The 22,798-nt window shown below is 44.5% G+C and overlaps 1 protein-coding gene and 1 long non-coding RNA gene across 2 annotated transcripts; both read left to right on the plus strand.

The window, feature by feature from the left end:
- Positions 1-5,630, plus strand: LOC124697239. Its single transcript, XM_047229862.1, has 3 exons — positions 1-277; positions 4,412-4,848; positions 5,057-5,630. Exons 1-3 carry the CDS (start codon positions 1-3, stop codon positions 5,270-5,272), a joined length of 930 nt encoding a protein of 309 aa, XP_047085818.1. The 3' UTR covers positions 5,273-5,630.
- A 2,518-nt stretch (positions 5,631-8,148) lies between these two features.
- On the plus strand, positions 8,149-9,393 carry LOC124700316. The gene is made up of 3 exons (XR_007001707.1): positions 8,149-8,552; positions 8,639-8,809; positions 9,283-9,393. It is a non-coding gene; the product is annotated as an uncharacterized LOC124700316 (long non-coding RNA).
- The last annotated feature ends 13,405 nt before the right edge of the window (positions 9,394-22,798 follow it).

The raw sequence follows: 22,798 nt of genomic DNA on the forward strand, positions 1-22,798 counted from the left end.
ATGGCTCTCATAAGGCAGAAGAGGCTTCCACAGCTGCACCTCTCGCTGCCCGTCCCGTCCATCGCGGCCGGCCAGCGTCCCAAGGCAACGTTCATGCCGGCGCCGGCACCAACGTTGATAAAAGCCTCGACCCCCACGGCCTTGTCCAGCCAGTTCCGCCTAGCCGACTTCGACAAGCTGGCCGTGCTTGGCCGCGGGAACGGCGGCACCGTGTACAAGGTTCGGCTGCTGCCCAGCAGGGAGGAGCGGGTATCGGCCCATGAAGAGCTCAAGGATGGTGAACGCCGTCGGCGGCGTACGGGTCGTAGTGTCCGCCGTGCGCCTCGGGACCTGAGCAGGACCGAAGCGTGTCCCCAGGCTCCAGACACCTGAGCAGGACCGAAGCGGCGTGTGCACCTCGGCCGGGAAAACGAAAGCGAGACACGTAACGCACACGCTCGCTTTTATTAACTCACGCACGCACGCGGCACGCCAACTGTCGCTGTCGATCTCGCTCTGTCCAACCAAACCAATCCCTCCTCCGCTCTGAATTCATTTTCCCTCTTTTATTATTACTCGCACGCCCCTTTTCCTTTTCCTTCTCCTTCTGGCTTCGCACGCGCACTTGCTGGAAATTAATTCGCGATGCTTCTTCTTGGGTCGCGGCTGGTTCGTTTTTCTTTTCTCCCTTACAATCTACGAGAACCTCACATAGTATAATTCATCCCCTTTGCCCAATTTAGACATTCCCCTTATTGGCGAAATTAAAGTCTGTTGAAATGGAACAACTGAAAGACATGAAGTTGTCGTGTTTGTTGTTCTTGTACAGGCTACTGGAGAGAACAGCCCAATTTCAGATCTGAGACCGGAAGTGTTCCTGCTTTTATTAAGCTCTCTCTTTTATTACTCGCACGCGCCTTTTCCTTTTCCTTCTCGGTTCGCGATGCTTCTTCTTGGGTCGCGGCTGGTTCGTTTTTCTTTTCTCCCTTACAATCTACGAGAACCTCACATAGTATATAAACATTCCCCTTATTACAATATATATATATGCACCTACTACTACTACTACTTTACTTGGCCTACTTATTAACTCAAGATTACCAATTCTAAATTTCGGCAGATTGCACTCTCCTATCCTACTATTTCCTCGACAGCCACCGTACACATCAAATTACCAAAATAGTAGTTTACAGATCGACCTCCACCTCCTCCTCGTCTAGACATTTACATAAACACACACAAATCCAACTTCATCAAAATGCCACCGCATAAAGTCCCTGTTGGAAAAATCAAAATGCCACATAACTTACATTCATGAAGCCATAATTTACATGAATAATAAAACTTAAAAAAGCCAGAAAGACGTGCTAAAAGTACGTGTTGTCTACTGGTCATCGTCGCTTCCGAGGTCAATCAACTCCGGCGTCGGCCATGGAAGCTTGTACGCCGGCGGTGGAGGAGGTACCGCCGCATGGGCGAGGAGGTCGTGGCCCTGAGGATCCTCCCGCAGATCCGGCGGCAAGATCGCTCGGCGTCGGCGAGGTCAACACGGACGTACCGGCCGACCCGTGCCTTCTTGCCGGAACGCGAACCGCTAGCCTCATGGTCGTTCTTCGTCTTGCCTCCTGGTCGTTCTTCGTCTTGCGGAACGGCCAGCATTTCTTCCCCATGGCGTCGGTGTGGTGGATACTCGTGGGATTTGGCAATGGTTTGGTCAGGGAAATGGGCGCCGGCAGCGTCCCTTTAAGAGGCTCCGATGCCATCTCGCCTTCAATGACCTGCCAGTGCAATACCTCCTACTAGCTGTGCACGCTCGCGGAAGCCAAGGCACGCCATTAACGAGGCCCTCGCAAAGGCTGCAGCGCGCAGCCCGAAAGTAATGCCGCGGAAGACGAAGCGGTTGTGCCGCTGCCAGGCGGGCCCGTGCAAGGACCGAGCGGACACTTTACGCGTCCGCGCAGCATCCGCAGAGACGCAAACCTGGCGCATATTTGGGCCAGGTTTGCGTCCCGGTCACTTTGCGCCGCCACTGGAGGTGGTGCCAGACGCATTTTTGGCGGACACAAACGGACGCGGAGAGATGCCCTAATAGAAAAACCAAAAGCACTAGTTCAACTAACTAAGCCAACTAGAGTTTAAGTAATCAGAAATAGTGTTCGGAATCTTGCCCTTATCTGGACCATCCGGACAACATTTTCATACAGCAGAAAAGTAAAACTGCATACATCAGAACCACCTATAGATGCGATCCAACTCTACTAGAACGCTAAGCAACAGCACATTCCGGTACTAGCAGAAATCGCCAATCATAGCAACAAGCCCACAACTATTTCTTATCAGCTAATAGATTGCTGCTGGCAAAATGAAGAAATGAAACCCGTGATACTAGTACTAGGCCATAAAAAATGATGCACTCACAAAAACTGGAGACTCCATGCCAGCAATGGTCGTGTAGAGATACTATATGATCAACTAATGTGCACTAGACTAAGAAATCATGCATAAAATGAAAGGGGATCCCAAAGCACTATCCTATAGCTCTTAAAAACTGACTAGAAAACGTCAAAATGAATTCCCTATAGCCGCCTTCATACAGTACCCGGTGGCGAGATACGTTTTTGGTATTGATAGGGTTTAGTCTATAAGTCTAAGGCTTAGCGTGCCTTAGACATATTTAGTCCAGTGGTCGGTGTCCTTGAGTGGGAGTTCTGCATTATAAGTCCACAATCTTCCTACGGGATATACCTATATGTGAAGAAAGTGTCATTTTATAGTTGTGTGTTGGATTTTCCTTCTTACACACCCTTATATACTCATATAAGGACCCCCATGCAAAATGGTAAGGGTTTTGACCGTTCTTTGCGTGTTTTCTAGCGAAACCTTGTACTATATGGGCCTCACGATATCTACCTTCTAGCTTTCAGTTGAAAGTGGTGATTTCATGTGGTTTTTGTACATGTTTGTGTTATAGTAAATCATATGGAAGCTAAAACCAAAAAAAGATGGCAAGTTCTTAAAAGATCTTTTTAAGTTGCTTTGAGGTGCGAGTTTTGCACTATTAGTCAAGAAAGTCCATGCGAGCTTATCATGTTGATGTAAATTCCATTTATGAGTTGTGTATTGACTTTTATTATATGCAAGCCTTATGTACACATATTAGGACTCCATGCCAAAGATTTAGGGTTCCGGACAATTCTTCACGCGATTTGAACCTAAACGCTAGATCAAAACACTCGTATTTCATATGAGGCTTTGGGTGAATGGGTAGTGACCGCGAGTAGATATTTCGATGTTGACAAGTGAATCATGGTGTTCACGGGTCTTGGGCTCACACCTTGGTCGAATGCACTAGAGCTAAAGGCGGCTACACTAGCTCTTGCTCACCCTTCTTGGGCCCCTCCCCCAATCTCGATCTAGAGGCCCAACTCGCCATTATATGTTGTTATAGTGCCGGAGATCAGGCCCTGGAAATCCATGGTTGGTGACGAGGGCCACAATCACGACGAAAACGCGGGGTCCATCTCTTACGACATAGGGGGTGGTGAGTGTGATCTTGGCAATCATGATGTGTCGCGTTGGCCCATGACCATCGCATGCGATGTTGCCGAAGCCGCCCCGATGGCAGATGAGAAGTTTGGTAAGATGTTGCTTGCTTTTTACGTATTACACGGATTAACATTACAACTACTTTGAGGGAAACGACATGTATTATACCGTTGAATCTAAATTAGTCATAGAATGATGTATAACTTCTACTAATTTACTTTGTTGAAATTACATTTTTTATTATTTAGATTGTTTTCAGCATGTTTAATTCTCTATTAGAATATCAAATGTATACCCTATGAAATAATGCATCAGGATGAATCTAACGATTTTGATTTGCATTTTAGATGCTGATATATTTTTGCTATATATATACTCCCTCTGTCCCATGAAATATCTCCGAGATTTATCTAAATTTAGATGTATCTAGACACTAAATATATTCAAATTTTGACAAATCTCAACAAGTTTCATGGGAGTGAGGGAGTAATTGGTTAAACTTTACATCGTTTGTTTTTTCAGGAAAAGAATTATGCTACATTTTGGCAAAGGAGGAGTAGTATAGTATTGAAGGTGTAGTAGTACTAGGTAGGTAAACTTTTTTTTATTCAACGCTTATGCATTGCTGCAGTCCTACACAAAGCGTTACCTGGGTTGATTGTTCGCGGTCGAGAGTCGTCCATAACAATCCCGCTGATACAATCAATGCCTAGTAAAGAGAGCAATCAAAATCGTGAAAAAGCTTCGCAGAATCTTTGGAGAAATTGAAACACAGCCTCGATCGCGCAGAGGCCTCCTCGGAATTGAGGGTGAAGAATTGATGAAGACGCAGCCTCCTTGATTCCTGATCCTCATCAATAGCCTCCCCGCGGATCATCGATCTGAGCGCCCACCCGCCATCCATCTTCCGAGAGAGCGCACACCCTGTCTCGCTCGCGCAACTACGCCGCTAGGAACCCAATCCCTGTAGCACGCCGTCCACCCAGCCCCACCACTCGCCGGTGCATCCCCGTCACCGTATCCCCCGACGATTCCTGCACCCAGGCCGCCGTCCCCAGCCTCCAATCATGCCCCCTAGTGGCCGGCGTCGAGGTCGAACAACCCGGTATTCTGTGGCTTCTCCTGATCCATCGTGGCAACCTCCCACCATCCTTTCTCCGGACGATCGGTCGCCGGAGCTCCACGCCTGGTCCTGGTTGCCGGTGGGAGCAAGGCCGCCGGGAGGACGGCGAGGAAAATACGATGTTCCTCCACGCGTGCCGCCACCACGGTACCTGCTGCTGCTGCTGCCGGCGGCCTCCCCTACATGCTGCTTCCGTTGAGGTCTCTCTTCTACTACTCCTCTCCATGGATATCTGGTTAAATTTGTTTACTTTCCGTATTGAAATGTGTACGGTGTCTACTGGATCTTGTATGCATAAAGTGTCAGTGAGTGTATAGGAAATCAACGCGCTCAATTCTCTTGCTGCTTATGAATCAATGGAAACTTTTATGAATTGAATGAATGGATGAACATCTCTTGTGTGCATAGGCGGCAAGGAAAGACAGAGTGATTACTGACAACCGACCGCCATCCTCTCTCCGGCCGATCGGTCGCTGGAGCTCCACACCTGGTCCTGGTTGCCGATGGGGAAGAGCAAGGCCTCCGGGAGGACGGCGAGGAAAATACGATGTTCCTCCACGCGTGTCGCCGCTGCGATACCTGCTGCTGCTGCCGGTGGCCTCCCCTACACACCGCCCCCGTTGAGGTCTCCCTCCTACTACTCCTCTACATGGATGCCTGGTCAAAATTGTTTATTTGTCTTGTTGAAATGTGTACCATGTGTAATGGACCTTGTGTACATAGGGGTCAGTGCGTGTATAGGAAATGAAGGTGCTCAATTCTGTTGCTGCTTATGAATCAATGGAAACTTCTATGAATTGAACGGATGGATGAACATCTCTTGTGTGCATAGGCGATAAGGAGGCATTGCCTTCTGCTACTGCTCCTCGTCTCCGACAGGCTGCTGCTCACTGATCCCACCCGCGTTGAAGGCCTCCTCAAGCTCCTGCTTGTGGTTGCCGGCCTGACCTGCCGCTGCCAGCCACGTTCGCGACCAGCTGGAGCTGACGGTGAGGTTTCTCTCCTCCTACTCCTCCATGTATGCTGGCTACTAAAATTTGTTTCTTGTACCTGGCTCAGTGAATGTGTACGCAGAGGGAAGCATCATGTATGGATGTGTATCTCTTGTGTGCATGTATGGCAGGGTCTTTCTTATTTTATCTGCTTGTGCATCGATAGAGTGGGTAATTAACTTGCAGTATATTTTTATGGTTCAAAGTATATCAGAGGAGTAGTAGGAGATTTCCATTCTAGATGTCTCCTCTGGCGTGCTCGCCGGCCAAAACCAGGGCTGTGCTTGAGTAGCTCGTGAGCCATCTCTCGTCCCTCATCTTTGGAGTTAGGTCCAGGCATTCGGTTTTAACCAAAAGTTTGGTTCGGTTGTTTTAGTTTTTTAGTAATCCGGATAATCATAAATAGGAACCAAAATTATAACGGTTATTTCGTTAACAAGTAGTTCGGTTAACCGAGAGCTTGGTTCGGTGTTCTCTTTAAACTGAATTTGACCTAACAGGCCGACAAGAGCACAGTAAACACTACATCAAGCACGTATATATGGGGGATTGGAGCACTATTTAGGTCATCAAGGAGCCTCCCAAGACAGCCGCTTGACATTGCCTGCCACATCCATGAGGACTAGTGCCCACGAAAGCGAGTGAGCCTGATTGCCTACTGCATGGAAGCTGGAACCCATTCATGTTGTGCACTAGTCAAACTGTGAAGACACAGTCAGAGGTTAGAAACATAAAGCATGTGGCTGTAAGGTGTAGATGTTGTACTCGATGTGCTAGCTCATGGCCTGATGTGCATGTATATATGTATGAGTTTACAATATTAATCATTACATTGGTGTTAGTTTAATACTAGGTGCTGGTGTATTACTTATATTGCACTGTAAGATGATGGAATGCTTAATTATTACCAGGGGTTTATGAAAACATGCAAATGTTCAGTGTTTGGTTGTGCTAGTAGGAACACACGACACAGGATAAGAAGATTCTGGCCTCGATGTGCTATATTTTTGTTTGTTTGGTTAATCACAAATGAAAACTGAATTCACCTATTTAAATTCGGTTTATCCTATTTAACCACGGAAATAGTCTCAGTTAATTCAGTTTTGGTTCCAATTAGTTAGGTTTTGGTGTTTTGTTGGGGATTTTTTGCCCGCCCCTATTCAAAATATAGTGTTGTATTGCGGGACGAACCCATCTTGCAGAATGCTGTCCGGTTGTAGATTAAATCGATCTTGCTCTATTTTATGATTGTGTCCTGCGTGCCGCTGGTTGTATGTTCAGGAGGTGTCCTAGATTTGATGTAGGATTGTAGTAATTTTGTTCAGATCCAAAGCTTACACACATATAGGCCAATTTCAGAATTGTTTTGTTGCCTAAATCTTCTAGCTTGTAATGATGTACTTAGTAGCTAGATATGTTTTGTTTGTTGTCAAATATTGGAATTCTTCATGTCCAGAACCAACCTTATGTACGAAAAGGTTGATACACTCATGATCTTAGCCATTGGTTCCACACACAATTTACTAGGTAGGATAGAATGAAGTTCTTGTTGCTTATAATGATGTAATCTCTTCCTTTGGTAGCTCAGCTGGTCAATTCAATTACTTGTCGAGATACTATGTTGATGTAAGTTAGGATTTAATCATGCTTGAATAAACTTGATCACATATAATAGCAACCTTCTATAATTCGATAATGCTTGAAAAGTTTGATCACATTTGTCGCCCCCCCCCCCCCACCTAAGTTTTTTGATAATAATGTTTCATCATGCTTGAAATGTTTTCATCAAAGCATTCTCATTTATATGGAGAATAATTCTTTGTAATTTCAGCACATTCCATTCTTAATAAGTTTCACTCTATTGTTTTATCATGAATTTTCAAAATTGGAGAACTATTTCGTCCGTTTACTCTCATTTTTTCCATTTTGTTCTTGTTTTGGCTTTCTTTTATTTCTGTTGGGTTTCATATCTAGCCTACCCAATCTGCTTGGAAATGTTGTTGTGGGGAACAACTATTTTGCCCCCTATGTCTAGCTTGTAATAATAAAGGTGTAATTGCAATGATCCGCTTGTACTAGAAAAGTTGAGAATCTCATTTGCCAAATATTGGGAGCTTTTCATGTTCAGAAATAGTTACGTATGTAGATGAAAACTTGAGAACTTCAATTGTTAAATTGTCCTTATTAATTCCATGTATCTACCTTTATGCAGGCACGGGAAGAGGCATTGGAGTTGTCTGAGGACATGTCGTGGCCATGCTATCTCGGCATTGGCTACAATTCTCTCATGTCCTGTTTAGATTGTGTTGTAGCTTGCTCTTTAGAATGTTGTTGTGTTTTTTGGTACTCGAATGTGTTGTTGTTGGTGTAGGTTAGTCACCCGGTCTCCATGATACAACATTGCCTATTTTCCGGTTCACATTTTCTATAGTTTTCCTTGGCTTATAAAATCAGAGGTCATATATGATATTTAATGTAGGATTATGCTTATATATGTTCATCGCTCACATTTGTTTCTTCTCTTGGCTATTTGCTTGTGTATCCTCCTAAATCTTAGTTTTTGATCATGCTTCAGTAGTGGTGATCACATATCTAGCCTCTTAATTAATGTGATAAAGTTTGACCATTCTTGAAAATTTCCCTGCATATAGTTATCAATATAATTGAGAAATCTTCTGTAATTTGAGCACATCATGTGCTTGAAAGTTTCCGAGAATTGACAGGGCAAGAGATTTTCACCTATTTTCTACAATGTAGTGTACTTGCATTCCTCTTATGTCTTTTGCCATGGAGTTTGACTTCCTGGTTCCTTTCGTGTAGGGTCTGAATATGTTTGGGTTGCATTGTGCAAAAGGTCAGACCCACAGCAGTCACTGCCATTTAGGACCTCGTCGACATTGACGAACTCATAGGTATCGTCTTTTGCCTCTTCCAATAACGCTCCATCCGAATAACTTTATCCCTGTACTTGCTGAAATGATATCCAATTTGGCACCAGCTGCAAGAAGGACTGCAGTGGATGCGTGACCGCCTGTCCTAGAAGTTCCAAGTGATGTCGAGGCGTTGCCATCCTGCTGCTAAGCTCTGGACGACTAGGACTTCATCCAACAACACCGGTATCACCGTCAAGTCCGGCGGGGTTGACGTAATCTCCAGCCCTAGTGATTTGGTATGATATGCTTGCTACACGTGACCATCTCTCTATGTGTCTTTTCTTCTTGCCAAATGTGAGTAAATAGGTTAAGAATCAAGTCGTAAATTTTGCCAAGAAAACTTCTCTTCAGGCAACCTAGCGTGGATGTACTCTCTTTTGTGTATAGACAAATTTTATTTTTCACAAGTATTTTGTTGCTGCCTAGAGAGATAAATAGTGCCAGTGTTTGTTGAAAATGCAAATTCTTGGTGTTCATTGTTGTTTCACCCAAACATTGTTGTCCGTGATGACGAAAACACTTTTTATGGCGTCATGCTCAAATTATTCCTGTTGTTTATATAATGATAAATCACAATCCATAGAGCATGCTTAACTAATTAAGCTCAAGATCAACTTATCTACATATTACTTGTATGAAAGAAACATACAATCGCCATCCCTTATATTATTGTGGATTGTTTCATATTCTCTTTTCTTTGTGCATGTAGGGGTATGGTGGCGCCGCCGTGAAAAGGAGGTCGGCATTCTGCTAGCCTCCTTTGACGACAAAGACAAGCTCTTTCTGATGATCGACCCCCCTGCCGCGGCATGGCAGTGACTACGACATCACATCCTCTAGGACCCGTCCGTTTATTTTTTGCTGATCATGCGACTTGTGTGCGTCCGTGTGGCACAAAACCTAGCTTAGGGCAATGGTAGAGCCAAAGCTTGAAGCTACCTTTTTTATGATAAGCTTGTGTTCTATTGGTTGTGTTCGTGCAAACAAGGTTGGGGCTGGGTTTAGCTGGTTGAGTGTTTGGTTTTGGTACCCTTGAAGCTTCAGATTTCATTATCTCGTTGATAAATTGCAGTGTTGCTTAGGTGTATGCTTAATTCTCTTTTGATAGGTGGGAGTGACAAAAAACAAGACATGTAGGGATTCTCAACCTTCCTAATTTAGAAGTACTAATGTAGTAATGTCTAGATAATCTTAGCTGAGGCCCATGTCCTCAATTTGCAGCTACGTTCTCGTGTTCTAGATGTACTAAAGGATTGCATGACTTAGGTCAGATTGTTTTAAGTGCAAGCTTATACAAGATAGTTGTGATTTTTTCATATTGGACCCCGGCCTAGAGCTTCCATTTGGAGATTTATTCATGACGTGTTCTATATGACTGCATGACTTGGTTCGGATAAGGTTACACAAGTTTTTTGCACAACCATGACAACAATGGCACAATCAAGTGATGGGTAAGCTTTAATAAGTAAATAATTATAGGTACCTGAACGGATGAACCACCATTTGTGCTGGAAACTAGTTCAACTAGCTTTAGAACAGACCTCTCCATTTTCATATTATTTCCGTTGTTCATATAGTGTGCGAGAAAATTAGTCTGGGATAAAGACCTTCCGTTGCTCATATAGTGTGCAGAAAATTAGTCCGGGATACGTGAAAAATGATTAGCGCTAAGCACATACTAACACAATGGAGCCTTCAAGATTGTTTCATCGGTGCCTATTATATTGTATTGCTTCATTAATTTTAGTAAGCTATGAGTAATAGGGAATCGTTAACTGGCAATGCTAATAGCCTTGTTGCTCCCTTCTTTTTGCATTTTGGAACATTCATACTAATCTGGGTATGTTTGTGCACTTGAATAGGCTTGAAGAAGTATGTCATTGATCTCGGAGGAACCAACTTCGGACTCATGAAGGTTCAAGTTGCTCACCAGGTTGGAGGAACCGAGGTTTTTTTTTGCTGGAGACATGGTAAGCTTAATACTATTTTGGACAATATAACACCTTCCAAGTATTGTGATCGCACTCTTAACCCATTAGTCCTACATATCTATAGAAGTGGTAGTATTGGAACATATCTCTATTTTTTAATAAGAATCTTGAAGCCGCTAAATGGTTCCAAGTAATATTAACTAGGTCGAGAATTGTTAATATCTCAAGTTATGTATAGAAAAATGGGCACTTTAACCTGTAGACCTCCCATACATTCTAGTAAGTGTCACCTATGATTATCCCTTTACTTCTCATCTTAGGAATTACATATCGTTTTCTTTTGGTGTTATATTTACTTGTCTACTACTTGAAGTGATTATTTTTAACTTAGGTAAAATATGGAATCTCATGTTGGGAAAGGTATCACTCACTGCCTAGATGCAGCACACGATAATCTGGTGTCGCGCCCGGATTCAGAGCCCTTGACTCAGCCCCTTGCAACCACTATGCTCCTAATGTCACCGGAGAGGACATGGCCACCGCCCTGCTGTAGGACCATGAATAACATCGACCATGTGGCATCAAGGTATTGTCCCACTCTCCAGTGCCGATGGTTTTGTCTAGTCTGATCTGGTTGCTACATAGTTTAGTGAGTTTAGTGGTTTGCATTATGTATGTCCATTTCTTTGGTCTAAACCAGCAGCTTTTTCTCGCTGGGTGTTGTTGGGCATGTACAGGGAGATATCATGACCACGATTAGGAGCCAGCATGCGAGTGTCATAAAGAAACCGCCGTCCCACTATCCAAAGGTGATGTGTGCTTGGTTTTGTATGTTATTGTGAGAGTAATTTCCAATCTTATATTAGCCTCTTAAATGCTAGTGGAATTATTATTTGCTGGCTATTAATCTTACATGAATGAGTTGTTAGACTCATGAATGATATTAAATGCATGTGTAGTGCAGCTCATGCAATGTTCCTAGTACATTGGCTGGCACTAAAGTTTGTGTGGTTGTGCTAGCAATTGCTCAGACATTGAAGTAGCTCTTAATTCAAAATTCAATGCATGATTTCTTTGTATTATTGTTGAATTCAGTATTTTTTATACTGAGCATGTTCCGACTCGCCTAAAATTCTTTCGTAGCTGGCTGGCTGCTTATGGGGATCTCGCACCATAAGTCCGACGAGTTCCTCGGCGGTGGATGTGGCGCACTGCTGGTGTGGTCGAAGAGAACACCGCTATCCTCACAGCCGCTATCGATGTCCTACTGCTTGGTAGTGGATTACCAGGACTTCCTCAAGTACGAGGTGTCCAAGATGGTAAGATTACCTTCTTTTTGCAGAGTTCACTTTAGTTTTATGTTTGCAAGTTCGATTTAGACGTCATGTCATCACCTGGATCACCTTACTTTTGTGAAAATGTGTATGTAAAAGTATTTGTAATATCCAAGGTTTTGCTTTTTTAATTGCCATTTGTTAATGGCACTTTCAGGTCACATATCTTCGTAGTATTGCACTTACTATCTAATTACGTGCTAATGTAGACCATAGGGAGGTATAAATCTTTCACTCCTAGGTCTGTTTCAAGTGTTACTCTGTTGTTAATGATGGTAGATTCAGCAACTAGTCCGTGCTTTACTTGTAGCTTGCTACTTTTAAAATTCTCTGTAGCTTGTAATTTGTTCTTGACGTGGATGGACCTTGTAGGTATGTGTTTTGTTCGTAGCTTGCTTGGCACTAGTAGAACGACATAAATTAATACTGTGTAAAACACCTTTTATTTTTTTATATCTATTGGTTCTTTCTTCCGGATATATTTTAACAACTCATTGATCCTCCGATGTTAGAGGTGTCCTTTTGCTCGATTGAGTATCATAACCTGCTTCAGAAGTGGCTTTATATTTGGCTGTTTTGAATGATATTTAGGGAACTATCAGTCTATTGTTGTATCTCAATTTCTAAATCCCGTATTGTTGTTTTGAATGTCAAGATACAACATGTATATAGTGATGTGAAGTTTCATCAACTGCCGGTGTCTTTCTTTGGCACCTTTAACAACACATTGATCCTCCGATGTCCTTGGGTTTGGAGTATTTTTTAGAGGTGTCATTTTGCTCGATTGAGTAGCATAACCTGCTTTGGAAGTGGCTTTATAGTTGGCTGTTTTGGATGATATTTAGGAAACTATCAGTCTATTGTTGTATCTCAATTCCCAAATCTCGTATTGCTGTTTTGAATGCCAATATAAAATATGTACGTAGTGATGTGAAATTTCATCGACTGACAGTGTCTTTCTTTGGCACCTTCTCTTGTTATTCTTTTGAATCACTTCCGGATTTCAGTCTTCTAGCTTTTAATTCTTCTATATCATCTCCTCTAATTTTAGATGAAATTTCAGTAGTTCATCTACCCATCATTCACACGGATTTAACATGCATAAACATTCCGTCCACAATACAAATAGCATGCCTCTTCTGAACACGATGTTGATAATCTCCAGTTGTACAGATTCAAGCTAGGATTTCAATTATTGATGGTGCTTTAATAAAATTTGCTAGTACTCGTCATTTTCAAAAAATATGCGATTAATATTTTCTTTGTCTGCAACTCAACTATAGTATTAATTGTTGTCTTCATTAGTACTTGATTCAACAAGCCGGTGATACCTTAACCTTTCTAACATTGTTGTGGCCTGGATTTATAGACATGAATGGGTATTCTTGACATGCGTCCTTTGCAACTCAATCTAGTTGCTACTTGTCTAATGAACCATGCCAACAACCATGTTCTAATGTAAGCAATTTGGTCATGTTGACAGGTTCTAATGTACAAGTTTAGTGGTGTTGCTCAGGGAAGCAAAGCTACTTTTTCATGGATGAATTAACTACTCTTATTTAAACTTTAGTGTGTCAGTTGATATATCTTTGATGTGTAGTTTGCAGTACCGTTCCGCTTACACTGCCAAGTTTTTCATTGTGCTCTGTTTTCTCTACAGTCAAAGAGTACAGGTGATGAACATCTTAATGATGTTGTTTCAATTATCTGCAGGTTTCACTTAATCTGGTGCAGGCATATGTGATGTGGCTCGGCTCGAGGTTGACGTGGCCTGACCTCGGTTACAAACCTCTATGGTGAGCTCCTGGTTTCACCCCTTCGATGTCTGTCTCCCTTGCGTTTGCCATGGCTATGTCGGTATATACTGCCATATAGCTTTCTAAAATCCATTTCTATGAATCCGAAATCTAGACCTGGTTATTTGAGGTCTAGAACAATTTGGTTTATATTGTTTTGTGAAGATATAATTATTTTTATTTCTAGCATACTTTCTTGGCTACTTAATCACACCATTTTAAAATTTGTGGCTTCCATTATCTTTTCCATATGCCTTAGTGTTTCTTTTATTTTGTCTATGTGATGAATAAATTTGACAACTAGATCTAGATGATATGATGGATGCACCTCTTGGCCATCTCGGTCATGAATAGAATACCTTGGAACTTGCTTTTTGGATTCGGGTTTTTGGTGTGTTCTCTCTAGTAATTGGTAGGGAGCGAAAACCTGAGACTATGTGTGAGTCTACAGATCTGTTGACGGCTTTTGAAATCGCACATGCTTGCTTCTTGGGAGGAAATAATACACACGTGTACGTGCTTGGGAATAATCATGCTTTGGGCAGGTGCTGCGGATGCAAAGGGTGGTTGCTGCATTGTCGCTTGGCATCTCGTCCGCCAGCCCGAAGTCGCTCGGAGGTTTGGGTTTGCGCAACCTCGCACTCATGAACGCCGCCCTCCGCACGCGTTGGCTGTGGTTGCAGCGCACCTCCATGGACAAGCCTTGGGCCGGCCTACCGATCGCGGCTGCGGAGAGCACTGTCAGCCTCTTCAACGCCTCCGTTTCTATCAAACTCGGCCCTGGCTCCAATGTTCTTTTCTGGGGAGGACGCGTGGATTGGGGGCTCGCCGTCGACTCCATTGCGCCTCGCAGTCCTCGGAGCTTGTCAAGCCGGCCGTGCGGCGGACCCGTACGGTGCAGCAAGGGAAGCTCAACAATTCGTGGGCGCAAGACATCTCGGGGCAGCTCTCCGTGGACGCCGTAGTGCAATACCTGCGCCTGTGGGCGGCGGCCTCCCATGAGCTGCAACAGGTCGATGACACAGTGGTCTCCGACGTTTTCGGTGGAGGTGGATGGCGGACGGAAGTTACTCAACCAAGGGTGCTTACCGCGCGCTCTTCCATGGCACCGTTGGTCTGCCCGCGGCCCCTTGGTGTGGAACTCTTTTGCGCCGTTAAAGTTCAAGTTCCACGCCCGGCTTGCGCTGCGGCGGCGCTCGCTGGACTGCCGATCGAAGGCTGCGGCGCGGCCTGCCGTCGCATATGCTTTGTAAGCTTTGCGATGCCGGTGACGAGACGCTCGATCACCTGTCCCCGCATTGCCCGTACGCGCGCGCGATCCGGGCTGGGCTCGTCGTGCAACTACGGCTACCGGATTTCACCCCCACGGGCGACCTCGGCATCAACGACCGGTGGTTGCGGTGCAGCTGCTAGGTTCGCCAAGGCAGACCGCCGCTCGGTCAACTCTCTCATCATGCTCACGCTCGCAGCGCTCGTGGCCGGAGCGGAACGCGCGTGTCTTCGAGGATAAGCGCTTGCCCCATGCCGTGACGCTAGGGCTCATTGTCGATGAGTGGCTCAGCTGGGTTAGGGCCAGGCATAGTGGTAGGTTGCCGGGAGAGTGAGCGGTTTTTTCTCCTTTCTTGCCGGCGCCAGAATGGCACTTGGCACCCCATTTGTATTTTGGTGGATTGGGACATCTTTGTTCGTTTTTCTCCCGTAAGCTTAATGCAATGACGCGCAGATCTCCTGCGGGTTCGCTAAAAAAGGATGATTGATCTGTAGTAGTTCAAAGAGCACGGTTGTCCTCGTGTTTGTATGATTCATGCCGGATATAGTTGTGCTTGTGTTTCATCCATGTACCCGCCAACGGCTGAACCTGCGGTCTGTTTTGATTTCAGTTGAAGAGGAGGAAGATAATAGCCACCAAGTAGGCTAGCTGAATAGATTGCATCTTTTAAGGTAATTGGCATATTGCATATATGGTTTGGTGTAGTATACAACCATTTTCAACCGAGTAGTTGGTTAATTAACCGACCGATGCTACCTTAACCGATGTGCATGTCAATAGTCGGATCTGAAGGCAGGTCCGTAGCTAGCCGATGTCCATGCTAACAGATCTTGGTGATGGTGTGAACTTGTTCTATGTGCTAAACTAATTTTGTGAATAGCTACATCAATGATCCCTTAATTTTGTGCTGAAATGATACATGGATCGACTTTGAGCATTTTATTTGTGCCATCTCTTTTTTCTGAACAAAATACCAGGTGCATGTTACGGTTTCATGTCCTGGTATTATAACAAATCTAGGAAGAGATTGTCTCTGAAAGTGAGTCGCAAATGGATAGGGTAAGATTCTGAAGATTCTCTTTGTGTTTGTGCATATGTGTCTATCAAATAAATTGCTTAGAAGATTCTATTTATGTTCCTTATTCTTATAAGTAATGCTATTTTTCAGTTTATTTTTGCAACGCGGGAGATGGCCAACATAGATGCTTAGATGCTATGTCAGTTAGTGGTCTTCATCTTCCTCCTATTTGTACCTCCCTGCCACTCTTGATCTGGTAGTGTGCTCTAAACCAAAGGTACCGGCTGCACATCGTCGATCTCACTCATCGAGAAGTACACAATGAGGTGTATGACTAGCTTGGCATTAAGTTCTAGGTGTTCAGTATTTTTGTTTAGAAGCTATATTTAGATATTTTGAGCAGATAATGTTGATGTGCTGTTTGTGAACACTTTTCTATGCAATGTGGCTAGCTAGCACATTGCCAACACTGTATAGACATGTTTGATGATGATGTCATGTGTTTTGTTATCTGCATGTTACGCCATGTGTCCGGTGCACGGGAGGGCTTGACATCGAGCTTGACTACACAACCAGTGGCCTCACTCTTCGCTGCGAGCTTCGCCGCCGGCTGCTTTGTTCCGGTCATTGTGTTTCAGTTCTTGTAAATGTTCAGCTTGTTGAATCGTGTCTATGTCTGTTGTGTAGGTCACAAGTTGCAGCCTTTAATTACTAGGTTTCATTTGTGTTTGGTTAAAGCTCATCTCGAAGTGGATTCTGTATATCTAAATGTCACTCACAGTTGATGTGTTGTATGTATCTATTATTATCAACAATGTTGCTGTTTGATCAAAATGTTGAAATAATTAAGGACCCTCATGCCAAAATTTTCCGAGAATACAGCCGGTAGCATCTAAAGAGCTAGATAGCAAAGGCATGCCAGAAATTTCTGAGACGACAGCCGATAGCAAAGGCAAGGTTGGCTGATGATGTAGTAGAGAAGAAACAAAAAGCTTCAAATAATCGGGTAGCTTTGCATATTGGTCGCCTGATGCGAGCATAGATGCAAGGTATATGTAGCTTTATTGGTGTTAAATTAAAAGGTGGCTTGATTAGTTGATGGAATGAGAAATTGGATTATTAGCTGATTTGTTGTTGTTGCATCGGAGGGAAAGCAATAGCCATTCTGGTGAACGATTAAGGCAAAAAAGTTAAAATTTATATATGTATCTATTATTATCAACTATGTTGCCGTTTGAATGTTGAATTAATTATGGAACATCGTGCCAAAATTTTGTGAGAATACTGCTTCTAGCATCTAAAGAGCTAGATAGCAAAGGCAAGTTTGGCTGATCGATGTAGTATAGAAGAAACAAAATAATATATAGCTTCAAATAGCTAGGTAGCTTTGCATGTTGTTAGCGCCTGATGCTAGCTTAGATGCAAGGTTGATGTAGCTTTTGTCGGTGTTAAATTAAAAGGTGGCTTAATTAGTCGATGGAATGAGCCATTCTGGTGAATAATTAAGGAAAAAAGTGATAATTTATATATGTCTAGTTGTATACTTGAAATATGTAAACTCAATGTGCCTTTCTAACCCTTGTGTGTCATTCTGTTGATTGACAAAGATGAAGTATATATATATAGTATATGTAAGTCAATGCGGAGATTGTGATCGGTTCTCTCGGATTAAACGATAAAATTACTCGCTTATATAACCGAGAAATTGAAGTTTAGCCACTCGATACATTTGAAGAGTTTTAGAGTTTGCAGTAGCGCACATAAGTATTCCAGTGTAGATGTGCGAAGCGATACAAGTTGCCAGCTGTTGTGTACTGAATAGGTTTGAGGCTGTTGTGTACTGAATAGGTTTGAGGCTTAAATGAAAATGGGTTGATTGGGAGAAGAGCACCTGTATAGATCCTGGAAATGGGTCAACACCATAACTACATTTGAGAAAAATGAGGCGTCCGGCAATTAGTACGGGTGCATGCAGCACCAACTTTAATTAATTATCAGTAGCTAATTGTGCGGGGCACTTGGTTTTCCTAAATAGTTGCCATACCATTGATCCAAGACACCACACATCTCGTTTCTCCATCTCTTCCACCATCCGGCACAAAAGATGAGGAGAGAACCGAAATGCCAATCCCTTCCCGCTCGATTAACTTTTCCCTTCTAAAAATTCGAACCTGCCGGCATCGCTCTACAAATACAAGCCATTCTTGACTTACCGCGTGCGGGTATCGTGTGTGACTTGTGACTTTGGACTTTGGCGAGGCGAGACGAGCGAGAGCGCCATGGCCGGAGATGGAGATGCTGACGGTCATGTCTGGCGGTACACAGAGGTATCATCACTCCGTCCGGCAGGCCGGCGATACGCAGAGGTACCATCACTCCGTCCGGCAGGCCGGCAGGCGGCAAGATAAAGCAGGTAAGGCTATTTATCCTCTCTTTCCTTCTTGGTAGACGATTGCTGCTCCCCGACCCAGATTGTTTTAGGTTTTGGGGGTTTTGATTGCAATTAGTCAGGATGAGGGGACGCTGGATTGCTCGTTCCTTTTTTTTTCCTTGCCTGGTAGTTGCATGGAAAAGCAGGGATGCTTGAAACAAACGAGCGAGTAGTATTCGCGCCTATTAGATTTAGATCCGAGCTTTGCATCAGCCGCTTTAGGAGAGTTATGTGTTCTCTAATAAACTCATGAAAAGCTCGTGGAGTATGTCGTATAAGCTTCGCCGAGAAGAAGTCCTTGCGGCAGCCTAATAATAGTCTAGGATTTGTGTGAAACTAGCGCACAAAACCGTGTACCTGAAGGAACACTCGACTATTCAAATTACAAACTACTGTATCACAAAATTCTAAGAGGAAGTTTAAATTATAAACTAGTGTACTAATAAAGTTCTAGGTTGATGTTTAATTTAACACTAAGTACGGATATATAAAGAGTACTTTGGAACCATTGATAAACTTTGTGCGCCCACGAGTCTATCCACACATTGTCGCTGGCCAGAGCTGAACAAGTAGGTAATTAGCACCATATGCACATGTATATATTTTATGATTTTTTGAGGTTCCAAATATTGTGTATGTTTTTTTTAAATGAGTTCCCTGAAGCTAGACATATTTATGAGTACATTGTAGACAAATATATCTATCAAAATATAAATATCCAATCATGATATTTTGTAATAAAATCGAGATTTCAAATATCGTATTTATAAATGAGTTCCCTGAAGCTACGTGATTATTATGAATTCTTGAGTATGTTGTTGAAAAAGAATATTTGGTAAAACATATATCTAATCAAAGCTGATCATGCTGAAAACATATGTTGAATTTTTATTGTTAAGAATATGTTTTCAAAAAGTATACTACCTCCATCCCAAGGTTTAAGGATAATATTTTTTTAGAAAGTCAAACTATGTCAAGTTTGATCAAGTCTTTATAAAAAATCATTAACATGCAAAATACAAATTTAATATCAGTAGATAGATAACTAAATATATTTTCACATGGTATCTACAAAATATCATATTTGTTGATTGATTCTTCTAAAATTTTGGTCAAAATTTATTTGGTTTGACTTTTCAAAAAAATATAAGGCTTAAGCCTTGGAATGCAGGTAGTACTCCCTCCGGTCTTATTTAATTGACTCGGATTTAGTACAACTTTATACTAAATCCGAGTCAATTAAATAGGACCGGAGGGAGTATGAAGCTAGCTATCAAACAATATTTTTTTTAAACGCAGACAAAAACTTTACCTCATTTATTAATTAAGAAGAGAGTGTCTAGTTTTTAGGATAAAACCCGGCAAAACCTACAACCATAGGGTCAAGCCCACACAAACAACACATCCACACACACCCACAACTAAGCCTAATAGAGACCCGAACTACAAGGCTCCACCCACTCAAGCGAACACAAGAGACCACAAAGCGAGCCGAACGAACAATCACTACACAATACTCCAAAACCGCGCCGACAAATGATGGCCAAGACATTGGGGGCGCACCCATCAATGAATTGCGGATCCAAGATAGGCACTAGCCAAGGTGACGAGGAAATCACAAACCTCTCTGGCAACGATATCTTCAGGCAACGTAGCCAACAACCCTGAGTTAGCAACCCGTTACCAAAATGAACTACATGCACCATCAACAACACAACTTTTTCTCAGAGCCAAGTGCATGACTCGGCGGAGAGGCCACAACTGAGATCTCTTGCAAGTCAGATCTCATTTTCTCGGCGGAAGGAGGCATAACCACACCACCACACAACTCCCGAAGTTCAGGCATGACCTGCACGACCGGGGCCGTGACCGCCGAGCACTCCCCAACACGAGAAGAGAAACAATCATAAAGGCCCGCTCCGCTTGCGTCCACTTTGCTAACATCGGGCAGAACCAAAGGATTAATTGGGAAAATGGATCATGGCATTTGTCAACACGACTACACGATCGAGCTTCAGTGTAATCTTCTCGTGGGGCCGGAGTAAAGTCCAAGCATCTGGCTTATTTATTCTTACGCAGAACTTTTACTTGTGTTTGCCCGTCTGCAGATCAACGCGTGCCATGCCGTGCATGCTCGGCTGTGCTCTGGGTTACATTCTAACAAAGGAGGCGCCAGACGGCACACGCGCGTCGCACAATCCTTAACCAAACCAAACTCTAGTAAAATGGCAGTATGCTACCCTAATAGGAAGTCTCAAGGGAGGTGTGCTGGCCAGGTATCGTGGGTGCGGATCGACATAGCCATTCTTACACGGATAGATTGAGCTTTCTTCTCTGTTCCTTTCGTTCTAATTAGTTAACACGTGGCTTTGCCAATTAGGCCACTACATACTACAGAGGACCTGGTTACGGTTGCATTATACTAGGGCAGTTTCCACCGAATTCCATGGTCGTATTCTTTCATGTCGCTAGATTAAATATGGTCGCTCATCTGCAGCGGCGGTGGGTTAGTTTATTCTGCTCTAATAAAAGCATCCTTCTGTTAGAACCTTCTGACCAAACACAGTCTACCAAATCAGAAACTGGCTGTTTTGGAAGAGAACCCATTGAAGATACAATGTCACAGTCTGAGTAGGATTTGGTGAAAGCACGACGGAAAGAGATACCGTGAGTACGTATAAATAAGCTGCTGATTCAAGTGTCCAACCAAAGCATAGGCTCAGATCATTAAGCTTAAGCAGCACTTTGCACTAAGTATGGCTCTCATAAGGCAGAAGAGGCTTCCACAGTTGCACCTCTCGCTGCCCGTCCCGTCCATCGCGGCCGGCCAGCGTCCCAAGGCAACGTTCATGCCGGCGCCGGCACCAACGTTGATAAAAGCCTCGACCCCCACGGCCTTGTCCAGCCAGTTCCGCCTCGCCGACTTCGACAAGCTGGCCGTGCTTGGCCGCGGGAACGGCGGCACCGTGTACAAGGTTCGGCATCGCGAGACGTGTGCGCTCTACGCGCTCAAGGTCCAGCACTACGGCGACCCCGCTGCAGCCACGGAGGCCGACATCCTCAGCCGCACTGCCTCGCCCTTCGTCGTCCGGTGCCACTCTGTCCTCCCCGCCGCCGCCTCCGGCGACGTCGCTATGCTTCTTGAGCTGGTGGATGGTGGATCTCTCGACTCTATCAGAAGCCGCCAAGGCGCGTTCCCTGAGGCGGCGCTCGCAGAGGTAGCCGCGCAGGCTCTGTCAGGCTTGGCGTATCTCCACGCTCGCCGCATCGTGCACCTTGACATCAAGCCGGCGAACCTCCTCGCCAGCACGGCCGGTGAGGTCAAGGTCGCCGACTTCGGCATAGCGAAGGTCTTATCCCGTGCCGGCGAGAAGTGCACGTCGTACGTCGGTACCACCGCGTACATGAGCCCTGAGCGCTTCGACCCAGAGGCGCACGGCGGGAACTACGACCCATGCGCTGCCGACGTCTGGAGCCTTGGCCTGACAATCCTTGAGCTCTTCATGGGCCGGTACCCGCTCCTCCCTGCCGGACAGCAGCTGAGCTGGGCGTCGCTCATGTGCGCCGTCTGCTTCGGCGAGACACCTGCCTTGTCCGACGGCATGGCGTCGTTGGAGCTTCAGGGGTTCGTCGCCGCGTGCCTGCATAAGGACTACCGCAACAGGGCGAGCGTCGCAGAGCTGCTTGCTCACCCATTCATCGCCGGGAGGGACGTGGCATCGTCGAGATGCGCGCTCCGGAAGCTGGTCAGCCAAGCTTCGGCGCCACCCTCGGCGCTGTGAGGCGTGCGATCAGATCAGCACTGCGAACTTACATTAGATCAGTTTTGTTAGACAGGTCACGTAAATGTTAGACGTGTACATTAACAACACAGCAACACTCACCTGTAAACCTGTAACATATATGTGCAGAGTACTATGTAAGTTAGTTCTGAGATCAGCGAGCATAGGAAGGCCTAGAAATGTAAATGTTGTCTGCAATTGGAAGCATACTACTCTACTCAAATTCTTGTTGTGAGTAAATGACAAAAAACTACCACAATTGTGCCATAGATGACGCGGAACTACCAAATGGGACACGATTGTCACATGACTACCATGTTTGGGGCTAGCTCGCGACGCGGAGCACTGATTGAACTGATCAAGCGTGTTAACCATCTTTCTGGCAGCCCTGGCCCACCGTCAGAGCTGACGTGGCTACCAGTCGACGGACGGCCGTTAGGGCTCGCGTTAGGTGTGATGTTTTAAGCCGTTCGCTCGGTCGTCTCCTTCCTCTCTCATTTCTCTCTGTTCCATCGCACTGGAAGCACTCGCCGCCGACGTAGATCTCCGCCACCGCAGGGACAGACGGCCATGGTTTCGTGGGGTGACGGCGAGGATTCCTCTTCAGAGCAGAGCTCCCTCGGCGCTGATGTGAGTCCTCTCCTTATGCTGTCATAATTTGGG

Source organism: Lolium rigidum, chromosome 3 (genome assembly GCF_022539505.1).
Source record: "Lolium rigidum isolate FL_2022 chromosome 3, APGP_CSIRO_Lrig_0.1, whole genome shotgun sequence".
In the NCBI taxonomy this organism is placed as follows: domain Eukaryota; kingdom Viridiplantae; phylum Streptophyta; class Magnoliopsida; order Poales; family Poaceae; genus Lolium; species Lolium rigidum.

What these genes read in the sequence shown, in the direction of transcription:
- LOC124697239 (XM_047229862.1), top strand. Translation starts at nt 1, where the DNA reads ATGGCTCTCATAAGGCAGAAGAGGCTTCCACAGCTGCACCTCTCGCTG. An exon ending in CCATGAAGAGCTCAAGGATG is followed by an intron (nt 278 to 4,411) that starts GTGAACGCCGTC and finishes CATCGATCTGAG; the next exon opens with CGCCCACCCGCCATCCATCT. An exon ending in TACATGCTGCTTCCGTTGAG is followed by an intron (nt 4,849 to 5,056) that starts GTCTCTCTTCTA and finishes TTGTGTGCATAG; the next exon opens with GCGGCAAGGAAAGACAGAGT.